This window comes from Onychostoma macrolepis, chromosome 09 (genome assembly GCF_012432095.1).
Source record: "Onychostoma macrolepis isolate SWU-2019 chromosome 09, ASM1243209v1, whole genome shotgun sequence".
NCBI classification, from domain to species: domain Eukaryota; kingdom Metazoa; phylum Chordata; class Actinopteri; order Cypriniformes; family Cyprinidae; genus Onychostoma; species Onychostoma macrolepis.
Genome location: NC_081163.1, coordinates 30631278 through 30644799, shown reverse-complemented (window position 1 = coordinate 30644799; position 13522 = coordinate 30631278). Strand labels below are relative to the sequence as shown.

Genomic DNA, 13522 nt, shown 5'->3' with positions numbered 1-13522 from the left:
ACTGATTAAGGTATCTTTATTGAAAAGCAAACAAAAACGCGCATAAAAAGGTCAGAGGACAAAGAAGGCAGGGAGGAAATAAATTCAACATTTATCACATTTCATCAGGAGAGACTAGGGCAGGACTCGGGGATCAAATGTTGGTTTCAAGAAAGAAGGACATTTTAAAAGCGACCAGAGCGTTCTCTATCTCTTGACCTCCGTCTCTCTCTGTCTCTTCCACCTCCGCCTCCGCCTCCACCTCCGCCTCCGCCTCCGCCTCCACCTCCGCCCCCACCTCCTCTATTGCGCTCTCTAGAGCGAGAGCGGCGTTCACGGGAACGTGAACGGGAGCGATGCCTGCATAGGAGAGAGAATAAATTTACTAACGAGTCCAAAACCAGTCCATTATACAGTACCTTTCAAAAGTTTGCAGTCAGTAAGCTTAGTTTTTTTTTTTTTTTTTTAAGACAATAATACTCATCAAGTATTCATCAAGTATAAAAATTGATAAACTGATCAAAAGTGACAAGCACATTTGTTTCAAATAAATGCAGTTCATTTGCACTTTCTATTCATCAAAGAATCTTGAACAAACAAGTGTCGGTTTCCACAAAATATTAAGAGATAATAAGAAATGTTTCTTGAGCAGCAAATCAGCATATTAGAATGATTTCTGAAGGATCAGGATCCTTTGTGAAGGATGTGACACTGAAGACCGGAGTAATGATGCTGAAAATTCAGCTTTGCATCACAGGAATAAACTACATTTTAAAATTTATTCAAATAGAAAACATGTCATTATAATATTTCACATTTACTTATTTAATTTTAATGCATTTTTTTTTATTTTAAAATGCAGGCTTGGTGGGCAGAAGATATTTAAGCATTAAAAAACATTTAAAATAAATCTTACCAGCCCCAAACCTTTGATGGGTAGTATATATAAATGATGCGGTCACATGTTTCACAAAAGAAACTGCAAAAATGTGTGTAAGGTTACTAATTTGTGCAAATGGTTATGTTATAATAAGGATCTCTTATCTTGCTAACAGATAATAGTAATAAGTAAGAACTTATAGAGGCCTAGTGACAGTGATGTGAGAATTACAAGATCTGCTCAAGTGTTCTGTAACAATCTTTATTCTTCTGAGGAGTTTTAAATCAGACCGACCTCTTCCTCCTGCGGCCATACAGTTCTCTTCGGAGTTCCCTTGAGATTGGCTTCAGATGCATGAAGTTGCAGAAGCCTCCTCGAGTGCACTCTCTGCAGGAACACACAAGTACTGCAATCAGTCACAGTGAAGCAGTAAAGCCCTATTCGGACGGGACTAGTTTTACAGGGGGTCGTTAGAGAAATTTGTGTTTCACAGACGTACTTGGTGATTTTAATCCTGTCTGAATCTGCCACGTCTGTGTTTTTCTCACACAACCTCTGTAATAATTCCAGAGAAAATTACCTACTGTTTTTCAGCAAACTCAGTGATTCTCTGAGAAAACTTATCCCGTCCGAATGCGATGTCTGTGATATTTTTTTTTTTTCACAACACGTTTCCTTGTGTTTTGGCCAACGTGAATTACCGTAGACGCTCTTACCGCGCTCATGTTTGATATATTTGCCTCCCAGCAGAGAAATAAAAACAACAATAAATTCAAGCGCCAGATCACGTAAACTGTTCAAACTGGCTATTGTAATATCAGCGTCAGGTAAAATTACTCACGTTCATTTATGCACTCAATTTATGAAATTTAAACAGGTTTACTACAAATAAATAACTAAAGTAACCACACATTAACATGGTTTTGCTGTACTAGCCATTTAGCTTCACCATAGTATTTTCTAGTTATCACCACTGTTATACTAATGGTAATCAATCCGAATGAATATACGCAATGCACGCATACAGAGCGCGTGATCTCTGAAACGCCTAGATGTACAAAACAGTCCCTCCCACCTAAACAAGGAGATGTTAGTCCCGTCTGAATTGGTACATGAAAATCGCAGACGTCAGGTGATAAGAATTGAAACTCAAACGTAGTTTAGAAAACTAGTCCCGTCCGAATAGTGCTTAAGAAAACACCTTCACCTGAATTAACAAATCATGTGCAATGGGACAGTTGTTTAGACACCAGGTTTCAGTAAACAATTTGAAGAGGGGAGGGAAGTAAACATGTATCTGTGGGAATGCAGCATTAGAGTGCACGGCGTTGTTGTGCGTTCCTGTAGAAGGGAAGATGTGCAGCACTCTGATTATTCAGTCCCTTACCCCATTTCATACTGTCGACAACAGGCCTCCCTGAAATCAGTGACAGGCGAGAGCTCAGCATGGATGGGCTGGCCATTAAACCAGCGGTTATTCAAGTTAATCACCGCTTTCTCTGCATCTTCCTCACGGCGGAACTACACACACAAAAAGCAAAAATACAAATTCATTTTAATAATAAATGAGTATCATCTGGGTAACACTATCAATAAGAAAACAGCACATAAAACAGTAAAAGTGTAGAGATGTGTTTAACTGTTGAATTCGGAGTTTGAAATTCTAACTTTATTACAAATTCAACAACGACAATTAGATTTAAGCAGTAAATTACAATAAATTATAACAATGTAAGCACTGCAAATTCTCTCACCTTCACATAGACATTTCCAACCAAGTGATCTCCTAAATTATCACACACATTCATCTCCTCAACCTCTCCATATTTCTCTTCCATTTCAGTGAAGACCTCCTGTAAACAAAGAATTTAAAGTGATATTGGAGCATAAAAGCCTAAAAACAACTGATGCAACAAACAGGGCCAAACTGTATCATCTATATCTGCCCCATCATTCTGAAATTAATTGTGTCATAAGAGATACACCTCCATTCAAAAGTTTGGAGTTAGTAAGATATTTCAATGTTTTTGAAAGAAGTCTCTTAGGCTCACTAGGGCTGTATTTTATTTCTTAAAAACTACAGTAAATATTGTGAAGTGTTACAATTTAAAAACTTTTACTATTTGAATATATTTTCAAATGTAATTTATTCCTGTGATGCAAAGCTGAATTTTCAGCATCATTACTCCAGTCTTCTGTGTAACATGACTCTTCAGAAATCAGTCGGATATGATGATACATACATGCACAGAACAGCATTAATTTGAAATGGAAATCTTTTGTAACAATAATAAAAAAAAAATTTAAAAGTTGAGTGCTGCTTTTAATTTCTTTAAAAAAAAAAATTTTTATTTAAAAGAAAGAAATCTTACTGACCCCAAACTTATGAATGATACGATCAAGGTTATATCCAGAGCAATCATTTTTGAGGCCTTCACCAGATTTCAAAAATAATTAGTCCAGCAAAATTCTGAGAAAGATGGTTTGTTTACAAATCACACATCACAACTGCTAGAAAGAACATTTACTTCAAACAACAACAATATCTAGTCTATGAAAATGTAGAACAGAGCACTAGAGTGAATATTCATAATAGAAGTGTCCATGACTTTGGTTTGAACTTTGAACTCAAGCTTGGAAAAGACTATTTTGAAAATCCTAAATACTGCCATCGTTTCTCTGATTGTGGGAACTCTGTAATGGCTGGAATCATAATTACATTGAGGTTGTTTTAGGCATGACCGGTCATCCTCACCACCTCCCCATAACATTCAGAGATAGTGCACTTACCTCAAAGAACTCATCATAGTGTTCCTGCATCTCCACATCACTGACAGCATCTGATAAAAGAGAGAAGACACATGCAGTCAGTGCCAATAACCACTGCAGTAACTCTGGGATGCTCTTTGTTTCTGTGAATGTTAGGCTGTGCATATGAGCGAGACTTACTTATGCCATCCGCAGACTGAGCTGTGTTTTGGGGGTTCCGGTAAATGTTCAACAGAGCAATGGTCTGAAACACAAATCCAATGCGAATTACAATACAAAACTAATAGAAAGATTACGCAGAAGTACATTAGAGGATCACTGGTATACCTGACTGAACGTGGGCTTGTTATGGAGTCTAGAGCATCGGTCTCCATGGCGACATGCTCCAATTTTAAAGTAGAAAGAACAGTTAACCCTGATGAAAACAAGAGAGGTTCAAAATACAAACACTTGCTCCGACTGTTCACACACACATGCAAGTTTGTTTGGAATTCAGTTCACACGACTATTTCTTTCCACGATATTAAAATGCAAAATAACGAGAGCTCAAACAACAACTGAAATATAAAGACGATGAGCTTTTGTAGCGAACCTTATAAATACGATCGTTCAACAAGCAACACAATGAATGAAACGCAATGGAGCCACAGTGAAGCCGAGGCAAAAGATACAAAATAAAAATAAGCATATAATATAATGATTATTCAGTATATAATAGCTCTACGGTGTGATGCACATGTTTAGCAGCATTATTATTGTTTGACTAGACGCGAGGTTGGCAAACAAGTCAGTGATGACCACACGAGGCGTGAGATAGAAAATACAAACAATCTTATATTCTACCCATTATCACCGGTTTGTAAAAAATACATACGATTGCTTAGAATAACCAAATGCACACAATATTTCGAGAATATTTCAATTAACTTACTTGTCTTTTTCTGTACCGAAAATCGACGCCAAGTATTCGGCCATTTTGAAAAAAAAGAAAGGCGATGGGAGGTTCTTCTTCTACTGGAGAACCAAGAGCGGAGAGGAACTCGGAGGAAGCGGGTGCCGCCGCCTAGTGTAGTGACGCGCAAACTTCAGGGCGGCAAATACAAGAAAGAAATCAAGCCTGCGCGTCAGCTGAAATGGGCGGGAATTAATTCAGGAAATAACCGACTTGGTTTCTAATACATTTTGTGGGGGAACTATGACGTCACTTTGTAGGCGGATCGGCTGTTAGCATGAAACTGGTTCCTCGACAAAAAGCCAATGGGATTTTTCCATAGGCTTTTGGATAATCGCAAAAAATAAGCTCTGTGCTCAATCATAGTTCATGAAACTTACACGTTTTGTCCATCAAGATAATCTTCACAAAATAATATAAAGTTGACGAATTTTGAAGCCTAAATAAAAGCGCCAGAACTGAAAAGCTAAACTTAGGCTATAAACGAACTACAGCACCACCGTCGCTCGCCTTCAGCGTCACCACCAGCGCGCTCCCGACAACTTATTTTTTAACATGTTCAGTGAAGGATTTACTCTGTATATGAATGTTAATCCACGCTACATTAACCGTTTCATATAAACTGGAATAAATACAAAACTAGAGCCAAACTAAAACTGAAATGAGACATTAGTAATAAATAGTATAGTGAATAAATGAAATAATCTTAACTAAAGGACATTTAAAGCACGTATTTCTGTACTTCGTACATTCGTATTTCGAAATAAGGTGCATTAAAAGTGAATAAATCCTTGATTAATATGAATATTTTAATTTAAAAGGTATCCCCGCGTATTTAATCTTTTAAATAGCAGCAGAGTGAGCGAGTTTTTGGATATGGTAAGATTACATTTATTTTAGTGAACAAAGTACCACATTTCAGCTCTCATTTTGTTAGGGTGGATACACAAAATGTTATTTTATCCTTGCTTCTAGGAAATCCTATATCTATATGCTTTCTAACAGCTTCATGTTGAACATTTAATTTTTACGTGGCTTTAAGCACTACGCATTATTAAAGTTTAACTTTCACCACGTAAAGCCGGTAAATATGGTGTTTACATGTAATAATGGTAATATGAGTTTACCTTATAGTACGAACCCAGAGTCTCTGAATCAGTAGGAAAGCGATAAAAACGAGCTTCTTCCAGCCGAAGACATGTGTCTCATTTCGAGGCAAAGCAAAAAAAAAAAAAAAACATTGTCGAACAACAATATAAAATGCGGGAAACTATTCATTGGTTATTCTAAAATTAATTGTATTACAAATTATACTACAACTGCAAAATACTAAATTGATAAACTGTTCGGCGTGATGACGCTAAATGTCTCAGACAGTCCCATTTAGCTGTTAGCAACCGTATTTTTAAAGAAACATAACAGTTTAAAAAATCACTAGTGGGGTGTAACTGGTGTGTTTTATGTCGTAGAATAAAACGTGAACGTATCTTGAGCTTGTGTGAACCACGGACCTTATTTAAGGGATTTAACCAAAATCCCATTCAGAAAACCCATTCTGGCCGTTTCTCAAACGGAAGGCTGCATCCTCCGGAGGTCGCATTTGTAGGCTGCATACGCCATAAAGAAGATCTTATTTTAGAATATTAACAGTTATAAATTTGACCATTATTCTTAGTTAAGTGTAAATTGTTGTAATATGCTTTTGACTCGCAAATGTAATGTTCAGTTAACTGAAATAAACCAGGCTTGATGACGTATGCAGCCTTCCGTTTGAGAAACGGCCATTGACTCTGGGACAATGGAACCGGAAGTGCTAAAATGCTAACTCGCTTCCGGGTTTTCGCCTACAAAGTGACATCATAGTTCCCCCACTCTATTGGCTAGAAAATTGCAACATCGCGCACATTATTAAACATGTCTCAAATTTTGTTAATGTGGAATACAGCCAATGGGATTTAGCTTGTGTGTCTTATATATTTATACCTCATGGGTAAACTTTTTTGATAGGATAGCCTACTAATAGGCCTACTTTTTTGTTTAAAAAATGCTTTGTTTTTTTAACAATACTGATTGTTTCTTAAATGAGTATTTTTCAAATTATTGTTCATTTCTAGAAAAAAAAAAAAATCATTACACTCACACCGACCTGATACATGCTATATATAAATAAATAAAAATGTTTGCACCAACAGGTCTGTATTTTACAGAAATACTGCAATTAAATAATATAGGTATTATCTCAATCTTACTTTCTAAAATGAATAGTTCACCCAAAAATGAAAATTTGCTTAACATTTACTCACCCTCAGGCCATTCAAGATTTAGATGAGTTTGTTTCTTCATCTAAGCAGCATTTGGAGAAATGTAGCATTACATCACTTGCCCATCAGTGGATCCTCTGCAGTGAATGGGTGCCGTCAGATTGAGAGTCCAAACAGCTGATAAAAACATCACAATAATCCACACCACCACTCCAGTCCATCAGTTAACATCTTGTGAAGTGAAAAGCTGCATGTTTGCAATAAACAACTCATTTTTAAGACATTTTTAATTTCAAACCATTTCTTCCGGCTAAAATATGAATTCTCTATCCATAATACTGAAAAAAAGCTGTCTCATCTGAACAAAGAATATGCAGAAATCAAGCACCGTTTACAGGTGAAAACAATACAAAACAGTTCTGAACAAATATGACAGTGGATTTTGATGTGAGAATAGAATGTGTTTTGGGTAAAAAAAATAAACAAAAGAACTGAACATATTTGACGTTGGTGCAGAAATCATGTTTTGTATTTTGTATAACTTTAATATCAATAATTTTTTTTTTTTTTTTAAGAAATCAATACCAAGTACAAGATTGTGAATTGTGAGTATTATCAATTCTGCAGTGTGGATGCGCCCATACCTCAGTGAAACAGGAAGTCTTACCACATGTTTCTATTAACTCTTGTGAACTTAAAAACACACAGTATAAATAGGAACATACTTCAGTTACAGTGCATTTTGCTCTTTAGGCAAAAACAAAGCAATTAAATTGTATGTTTTAACAAACATAAAAGTTCTGCTTAGGGAGTAACATGGTTTTGGACAACACTTTTTCAGCGCAAATAAAACAAAACAATGATTTTATTCAACAATTAGTCTCCTCTGGTTCAGCTTAACGCCATTTCAGCGGATATTCTCCAAAATGGCGCTACGCTGAACCAAAGGAGACAAATTGTTGAATAAAATCATTGTTTTATTTTCTTTGCGCAGAAAAAGTGTTCTTGTCGCTTCATTAAATTCAGATTGAACTACTGATGGCAGACTATTATGACGATGCTTTTCATACTTTTCTGGGCCTTGACAGTGTTATATTCTTGGCAGTCAATGAGACAGTCACAAACCTCCCGGTTTTCATCCAAAATATCTTAAATTGTGTTCCAAAGACGAACAAAGCTTTTACGGGTTTGGAACGACATGGGGGTTTAATAACAAAATTTTCATTTTGGGGTGGAGTAACCCTTTAAGGCGAGGGGGTACTCCGATATCTGGACTGGATGTCTGCAATCCTCTTGGTCAGATTTGCACTTGGTTGTTCTGGTGTCTGTAGATTGATTTGTACCAAGTTCATTATGTCGATCAAGCATACATTGATTTAATTTAGTTTACAGAAGTAAATTTATAAATAAAATCAATTTATGACATTATTTTTGACAGCCTCCTCATTTCACAGCATTTTTACACAAGTGCCTAAAAATTTTATACTGTGGCTTTGCAGGTAGGTCTCTTGAAGCATCTTGGAGATGTTGCCACAGTTCTTCTGGATTTAGTCCGTCTCAGTTGTTCTGTTTCTTCATCAGACTGGATGATGATCAGATCAGTTATCTGTGTTGAGCACTGGCTGTTGTCAGACTCCTTGTGCAAACAAAAATCTCACTGGACTATTACAATTAATGGCAAAATGAATGTTTGGAAGTTGACGATCCAAGATGGCGGCAGTGCGTGTCTTGCATGTCTTGTCTTTTGTTTGTTGTTGTTTTATGCTGTTTTTCGCTTGTATTCTGCTGCTAAAATGAGGATATATCTCTTACTCGTTTCCCTGCTTGGTTGCCTGGTACGGTGGATTCCAACAGACTACGTGCCTCTAAGCGCTGAGGAGGGGAGACTTGACAATGTGCCATGTTTATGGAGTGTTCTAACGCTGTGACTTCCTCGGAGCAGGCTGTCGGAGTTACCTCCATGAGAACCTGGGTGTTCATGAATTGTCTTAATCGTCGAACACTCTCTATTCTGAGAGTTGGACCGAGAGGACTGTGATGCCTGTGGGCCTACGGAAAAGGAAAGTTGTCTTCTTATGCAACATCCAGCTGCTGTGATCATCCGACCGCCGGTTCTGTGAGAAAAAATTTTTTTGTATTTCTTCTGCTTTTAATATCGGGCAACATTCACCCTAATCCAGGCCCAGAGCAGGTGCAGCTGCAAACTCCTTATGAGTTCATAAATAGTGATGGTTTGCACTTTTTTCATCTTAATGTGCGTAGTCTGGTAAATAAAATAGACTTCATAAGAGTATGGAGTATATGTTCAGTGCTTTTGATTTATTTACTGTATCATTGATACCCGATGTTAATTTAGCGTGGGAGTAGTTTAAATGTACTTTTTTAAATGTATGTAACAAACATGCTCCTGTTAAAAGAATTAGGGTAAGAGGCAGAGATAATCCCTGGTTTAACGAGTTGATCTCTTCTCGTATTAAAGAGAGAGATGCTGCATGGGCCTCAGCAAAGAAAACAAATAACCATTTGGATTGGCTACGTTATAGAACACTAAGAAATATATGTACAAAATTAGTAAAGAATTCTAAATGTGATTATTATTTAAACATGATAAACAAAAATCTGAATGATCCAACTAAATTTTGGAAATTGACTAAATCAGTTTCTGGTCTAAAATCTTTTACTAGTTTACCTGAATATTTAAAGGGTAAGGAAAAAATTATAAAGGGGAAAGAAAATATTGTTAATACTTTTAATAGTCATTTTATTGCTGCTGGTTCAACTTCTGATGTTAGTAATTTAGCAGAACGTATATTAAAAGAGAGTGTTGATTTATGTCATCCTACTCAGCTTTTTACTTTTACCCTATTTTAGTCCCACAAGTTCACAAAGCTTTATTAAATTTAGATTGTAAAAAATCAGCAGGCCCGGATAATATAGAGCCTCATTTTTTTTTAAATTGCGGCAGATTTCATAGCGGAACCAATTACTGCTGTTTAATTTAAGTTTAACTTCGAATGTAATTCCACATGCATGGAAATCAGCTATGGTTCTCCCTTTGTTAAAAGGGGGTGACCCTTTTGAATTAGATAATTACAGACCTATTTCAAGGTTATTAGTTGTTGCGAAAGTATTTGAATCTCTTGTAAATGACCAAGTAAAACAGTTTTTAATGGAAAATAATATTTTAAATGAATTTCAATCAAGTTTCCGGTCAGGTCACAGTATTATTACAGCTGCTATGTTGACTACAAATGATATTATTACATGCTTATATAATAAACAGTACTGTGCTGCTCTATTTGTTGATCTCTCTAAAGCATTTGATTCTGTAGATCACACTATTTTATTGCAGAGACTCAGCGGCTTGAGTTTTAGTAAAATGAGTCTAAATTGGAAAGAATGCAGTGTGTCTCAGTTGAAAATTTTACTTCTACAAAACTAAAAATAAATAAAGGAGTCCCACAGGGATCTATTTTAGCTCCTGTTTTATTTTCACTTTATATAAATGACCTAGGTCAAGAGATAAACACAGCTAAAATCCATTTATATGCCGATGACACAATTATTTATTGCACAGTCTATGAACCAAGCCATAGAGCTGTTAGAAGATTCCTTTCAGACACTGCAATTTTCATTATTAAAACTGAAACTGGTTCTAAATGCAAACAAAACTAAATATATGGCCTTTACTCGTTGTCGTACCAAAATAATGGTTCCACCTATTCTAACCTTGGAAGGGGACTGTATTGAAAGAGTAAATAGTTATAAATACTTGGGCATATGTCTTGATGAACGGTTGGATTTTAATATTCACTTTGAAAATCTTTTAAAAAAAGCTCAGACTTAAATTGGGTTTTCTCTTTCATATTAAGAAGTGCTTTCCTTATGAAGCAAAAAAAAAAAGAATTATCCAAAGTTGTTTCCTTTCAGTGTTGGACTATGGTGATGTGGTTTATATGCATGCAAATTTATCCATATTAAATGCATATGCTACTATTTACTGCCAAGGCATTATTAGGTAAACTGCCAACTTATATTTGTAATCGCTTATCATATTACACTTGTAAGTATAGCACTAGAAACTCTTATAAATTACATTTGACTGTTCCTAGAGTATGCTCTGATTTTGGAAAAACTGCCTTTTCCTCCTATGGTCCTATGGAATGAAATGCAGAGTGTTATGTTGTTAGAAACAATTCTATCTCTAAATATTTTTAGAAACCTTTTGGAGTTTTACCTGGAAGAAACATGTGAATGTTTTATGTAAATTTTAATACGATGTTAGATGATTCTTTACTGTTTTTTGTTTTGTGTTTAATCTGTATGTGAAACTTTTTGTGCTGCCATTTTGGCCAGGACTCCCTAGAAGAGATTTATATCTCAATGGGATAATTCCTGGTAAAATAAAGGATATAATGTAGTTCTAATATTTTTGGCCACCACTGTATGTAGAAAGTGTCTGTAGAAAGTACCATTCCAACAAATCCGTCCAGTGGCATCCTCGGATGTTTACCCAACCCATTAAGAAGTCCTCTGTCACCTCCAAGCAGAAGGTGTGATTTGCAGGGAGCCCTCCAGCTGTCTTAGATTTGGTCACCCATACCATAGGTAAAGGAGCCATTTCACTGATACCGTTCCACTGTGTGAGACACTCAACTTCTGTGTGGCCATGCAATAATTGAACAGTGAACTTGCTGTTACCGTAAAATGAGAAGAGGTTTGTAAGATAAGTACAAAAACACACAACACAAAATTAATTCATGTCAACAAGTGTGAGTGGTAAATAAGGTCTCACGCAAAAGCAGGTCTCGTTTAATTATCATATATTCTTTACTGTGATAGAGTGGTCGTGGATTTAGACATAGTCTGGATGATTTAAAGGTCGCAAACGTTTCTCTTAGACATAAATGAGGGTACATGAAAATCAAAAGGAGAAACCATACTTCATTTATCCAATAAAACATTTTTAATTCTTTGTCAAATTTTACAGATGTCAAAAAAAATAAAAAATAATTTTACACTGAGCATGTTTTCATAAAATTAACAAGAGCATTTTAGACATATTTATATATAATCAGTAGAAAAAACTGAAAACAGTGCTTACTGATTTAACCTGAACATTCACAAAATGTTTGGTGCTGCTAGTGTTAAAAAATAAAATTATTAAGTTTACTTACTGCATTTCATTTCAAACTCTCTATGATGAAACCTAACACCCCATCAACTGCCTGTGGACCAAATGTGTGGGTTAACAAACTGAAGGGTGATGTAGAATCCAGGCCCGATTGCAAGTTGGCATGTACACTAGCGAGAGTTGTCCTTTAATGAAAAAAAAGATGAAACTGTAAAAACTAAATCAAACAGCCAACATCAGTAGCAACATTCATAGCTGTGCATTAAAGCAATAGTTCACCCAGACATGAAATTGTCATCACTTATCTCCCTCAAGTTGTTCCAAACCTGTGTGAGTTTCTTTCTTCTATTAAGCACAAAAGAAGATATTTTGAAGAATGTTGGTGACAAAACACTGACAGTAGCCATTGATTTCCACAGTAGCGAAAATATATATATATATATATATAAAATTGAAGTCAGTGCCAACAACCAACATCTATTTTCAAAATATCTTCTTTGTTCAACAGAAGACCGATTTTCATACAGGTTTAGAACAACTTGAGGGAGAGTTGACAATGATGGCAATTTTCATTTTTGGGTTTTAAGCAAATGTACTATACCTGGTCACTTCTGCACTCTGGTCACTTATGTCCTTGATATATATATATATATATATATATATATATATATATATATATATATATATATATATATATATATATATATATATATATATATATATATATATATATATATATATATATATATATATATATATATATATATATATATATATATATATATATATATATATATATATATATATATATATATATATATATATATATATATATATATATATATATATATATATATATATATATATATATATATATATATATATATATATATATATATATATATATATATATATATATATATATATATATATATATATATATATATATATATATATATATATATATATATATATATATATATATATATATATATATATATATATATATATATATATATATATATATATATATATATATATATATATATATATATATATATATATATATATATATATATATATATATATATATATATATATATATATATATATATATATATATATATATATATATATATATATATATATATATATATATATATATATATATATATATATATATATATATATATATATATATATATATATATATATATATATATATATATATATATATATATATATATATATATATATATATATATATATATATATATATATATATATATATATATATATATATATATATATATATATATATATATATATATATATATATATATATATATATATATATATATATATATATATATATATATATATATATATATATATATATATATATATATATATATATATATATATATATATATATATATATATATATATATATATATATATATATATATATATATATATATATATATATATATATATATATATATATATATATATATATATATATATATATATATATATATATATAT

General features: G+C 33.4%; 1 protein-coding gene across 2 annotated transcripts; it reads right to left on the bottom strand.

Moving 5' to 3' along the window:
- On the bottom strand, positions 1-5830 carry u2af1 (U2 small nuclear RNA auxiliary factor 1). 2 transcript variants are annotated; one of them, XM_058787736.1, is made up of 8 exons: positions 5708-5830; positions 3956-4043; positions 3809-3872; positions 3650-3699; positions 2614-2712; positions 2247-2380; positions 1154-1246; positions 1-339 (listed from the first exon to the last, which is right to left on the bottom strand). In XM_058787736.1, the coding sequence occupies exons 4-8, from the start codon at positions 3677-3679 to the stop codon at positions 165-167; spliced, it is 531 nt and encodes a 176-aa protein (XP_058643719.1). In that variant the 5' UTR covers positions 3680-3699; positions 3809-3872; positions 3956-4043; positions 5708-5830; the 3' UTR covers positions 1-164. The 2 variants fall into 2 exon arrangements, with proteins under 2 accessions (XP_058643719.1, XP_058643718.1); XM_058787735.1 differs by lacking the exon at positions 5708-5830 and adding an exon at positions 4560-4739.
- Between the last annotated feature and the right edge of the window lie 7692 nt (positions 5831-13522).

Bases quoted from the DNA above. Each gene is read 5' to 3' on its own strand.
- u2af1 (XM_058787735.1), bottom strand. From the start codon at position 4,603: ATGGCCGAATACTTGGCGTCGATTTTCGGTACAGAAAAAGACAA. The intron at 1,247-2,246 runs GTAAGGGACTGA...GTGTTCCTGCAG, and splicing joins TGTCGACAGTATGAAATGGG to AGAGTGCACTCGAGGAGGCT. The intron at 340-1,153 runs GTCGGTCTGATT...TCTCCTATGCAG, and splicing joins TATGGCCGCAGGAGGAAGAG to GCATCGCTCCCGTTCACGTT.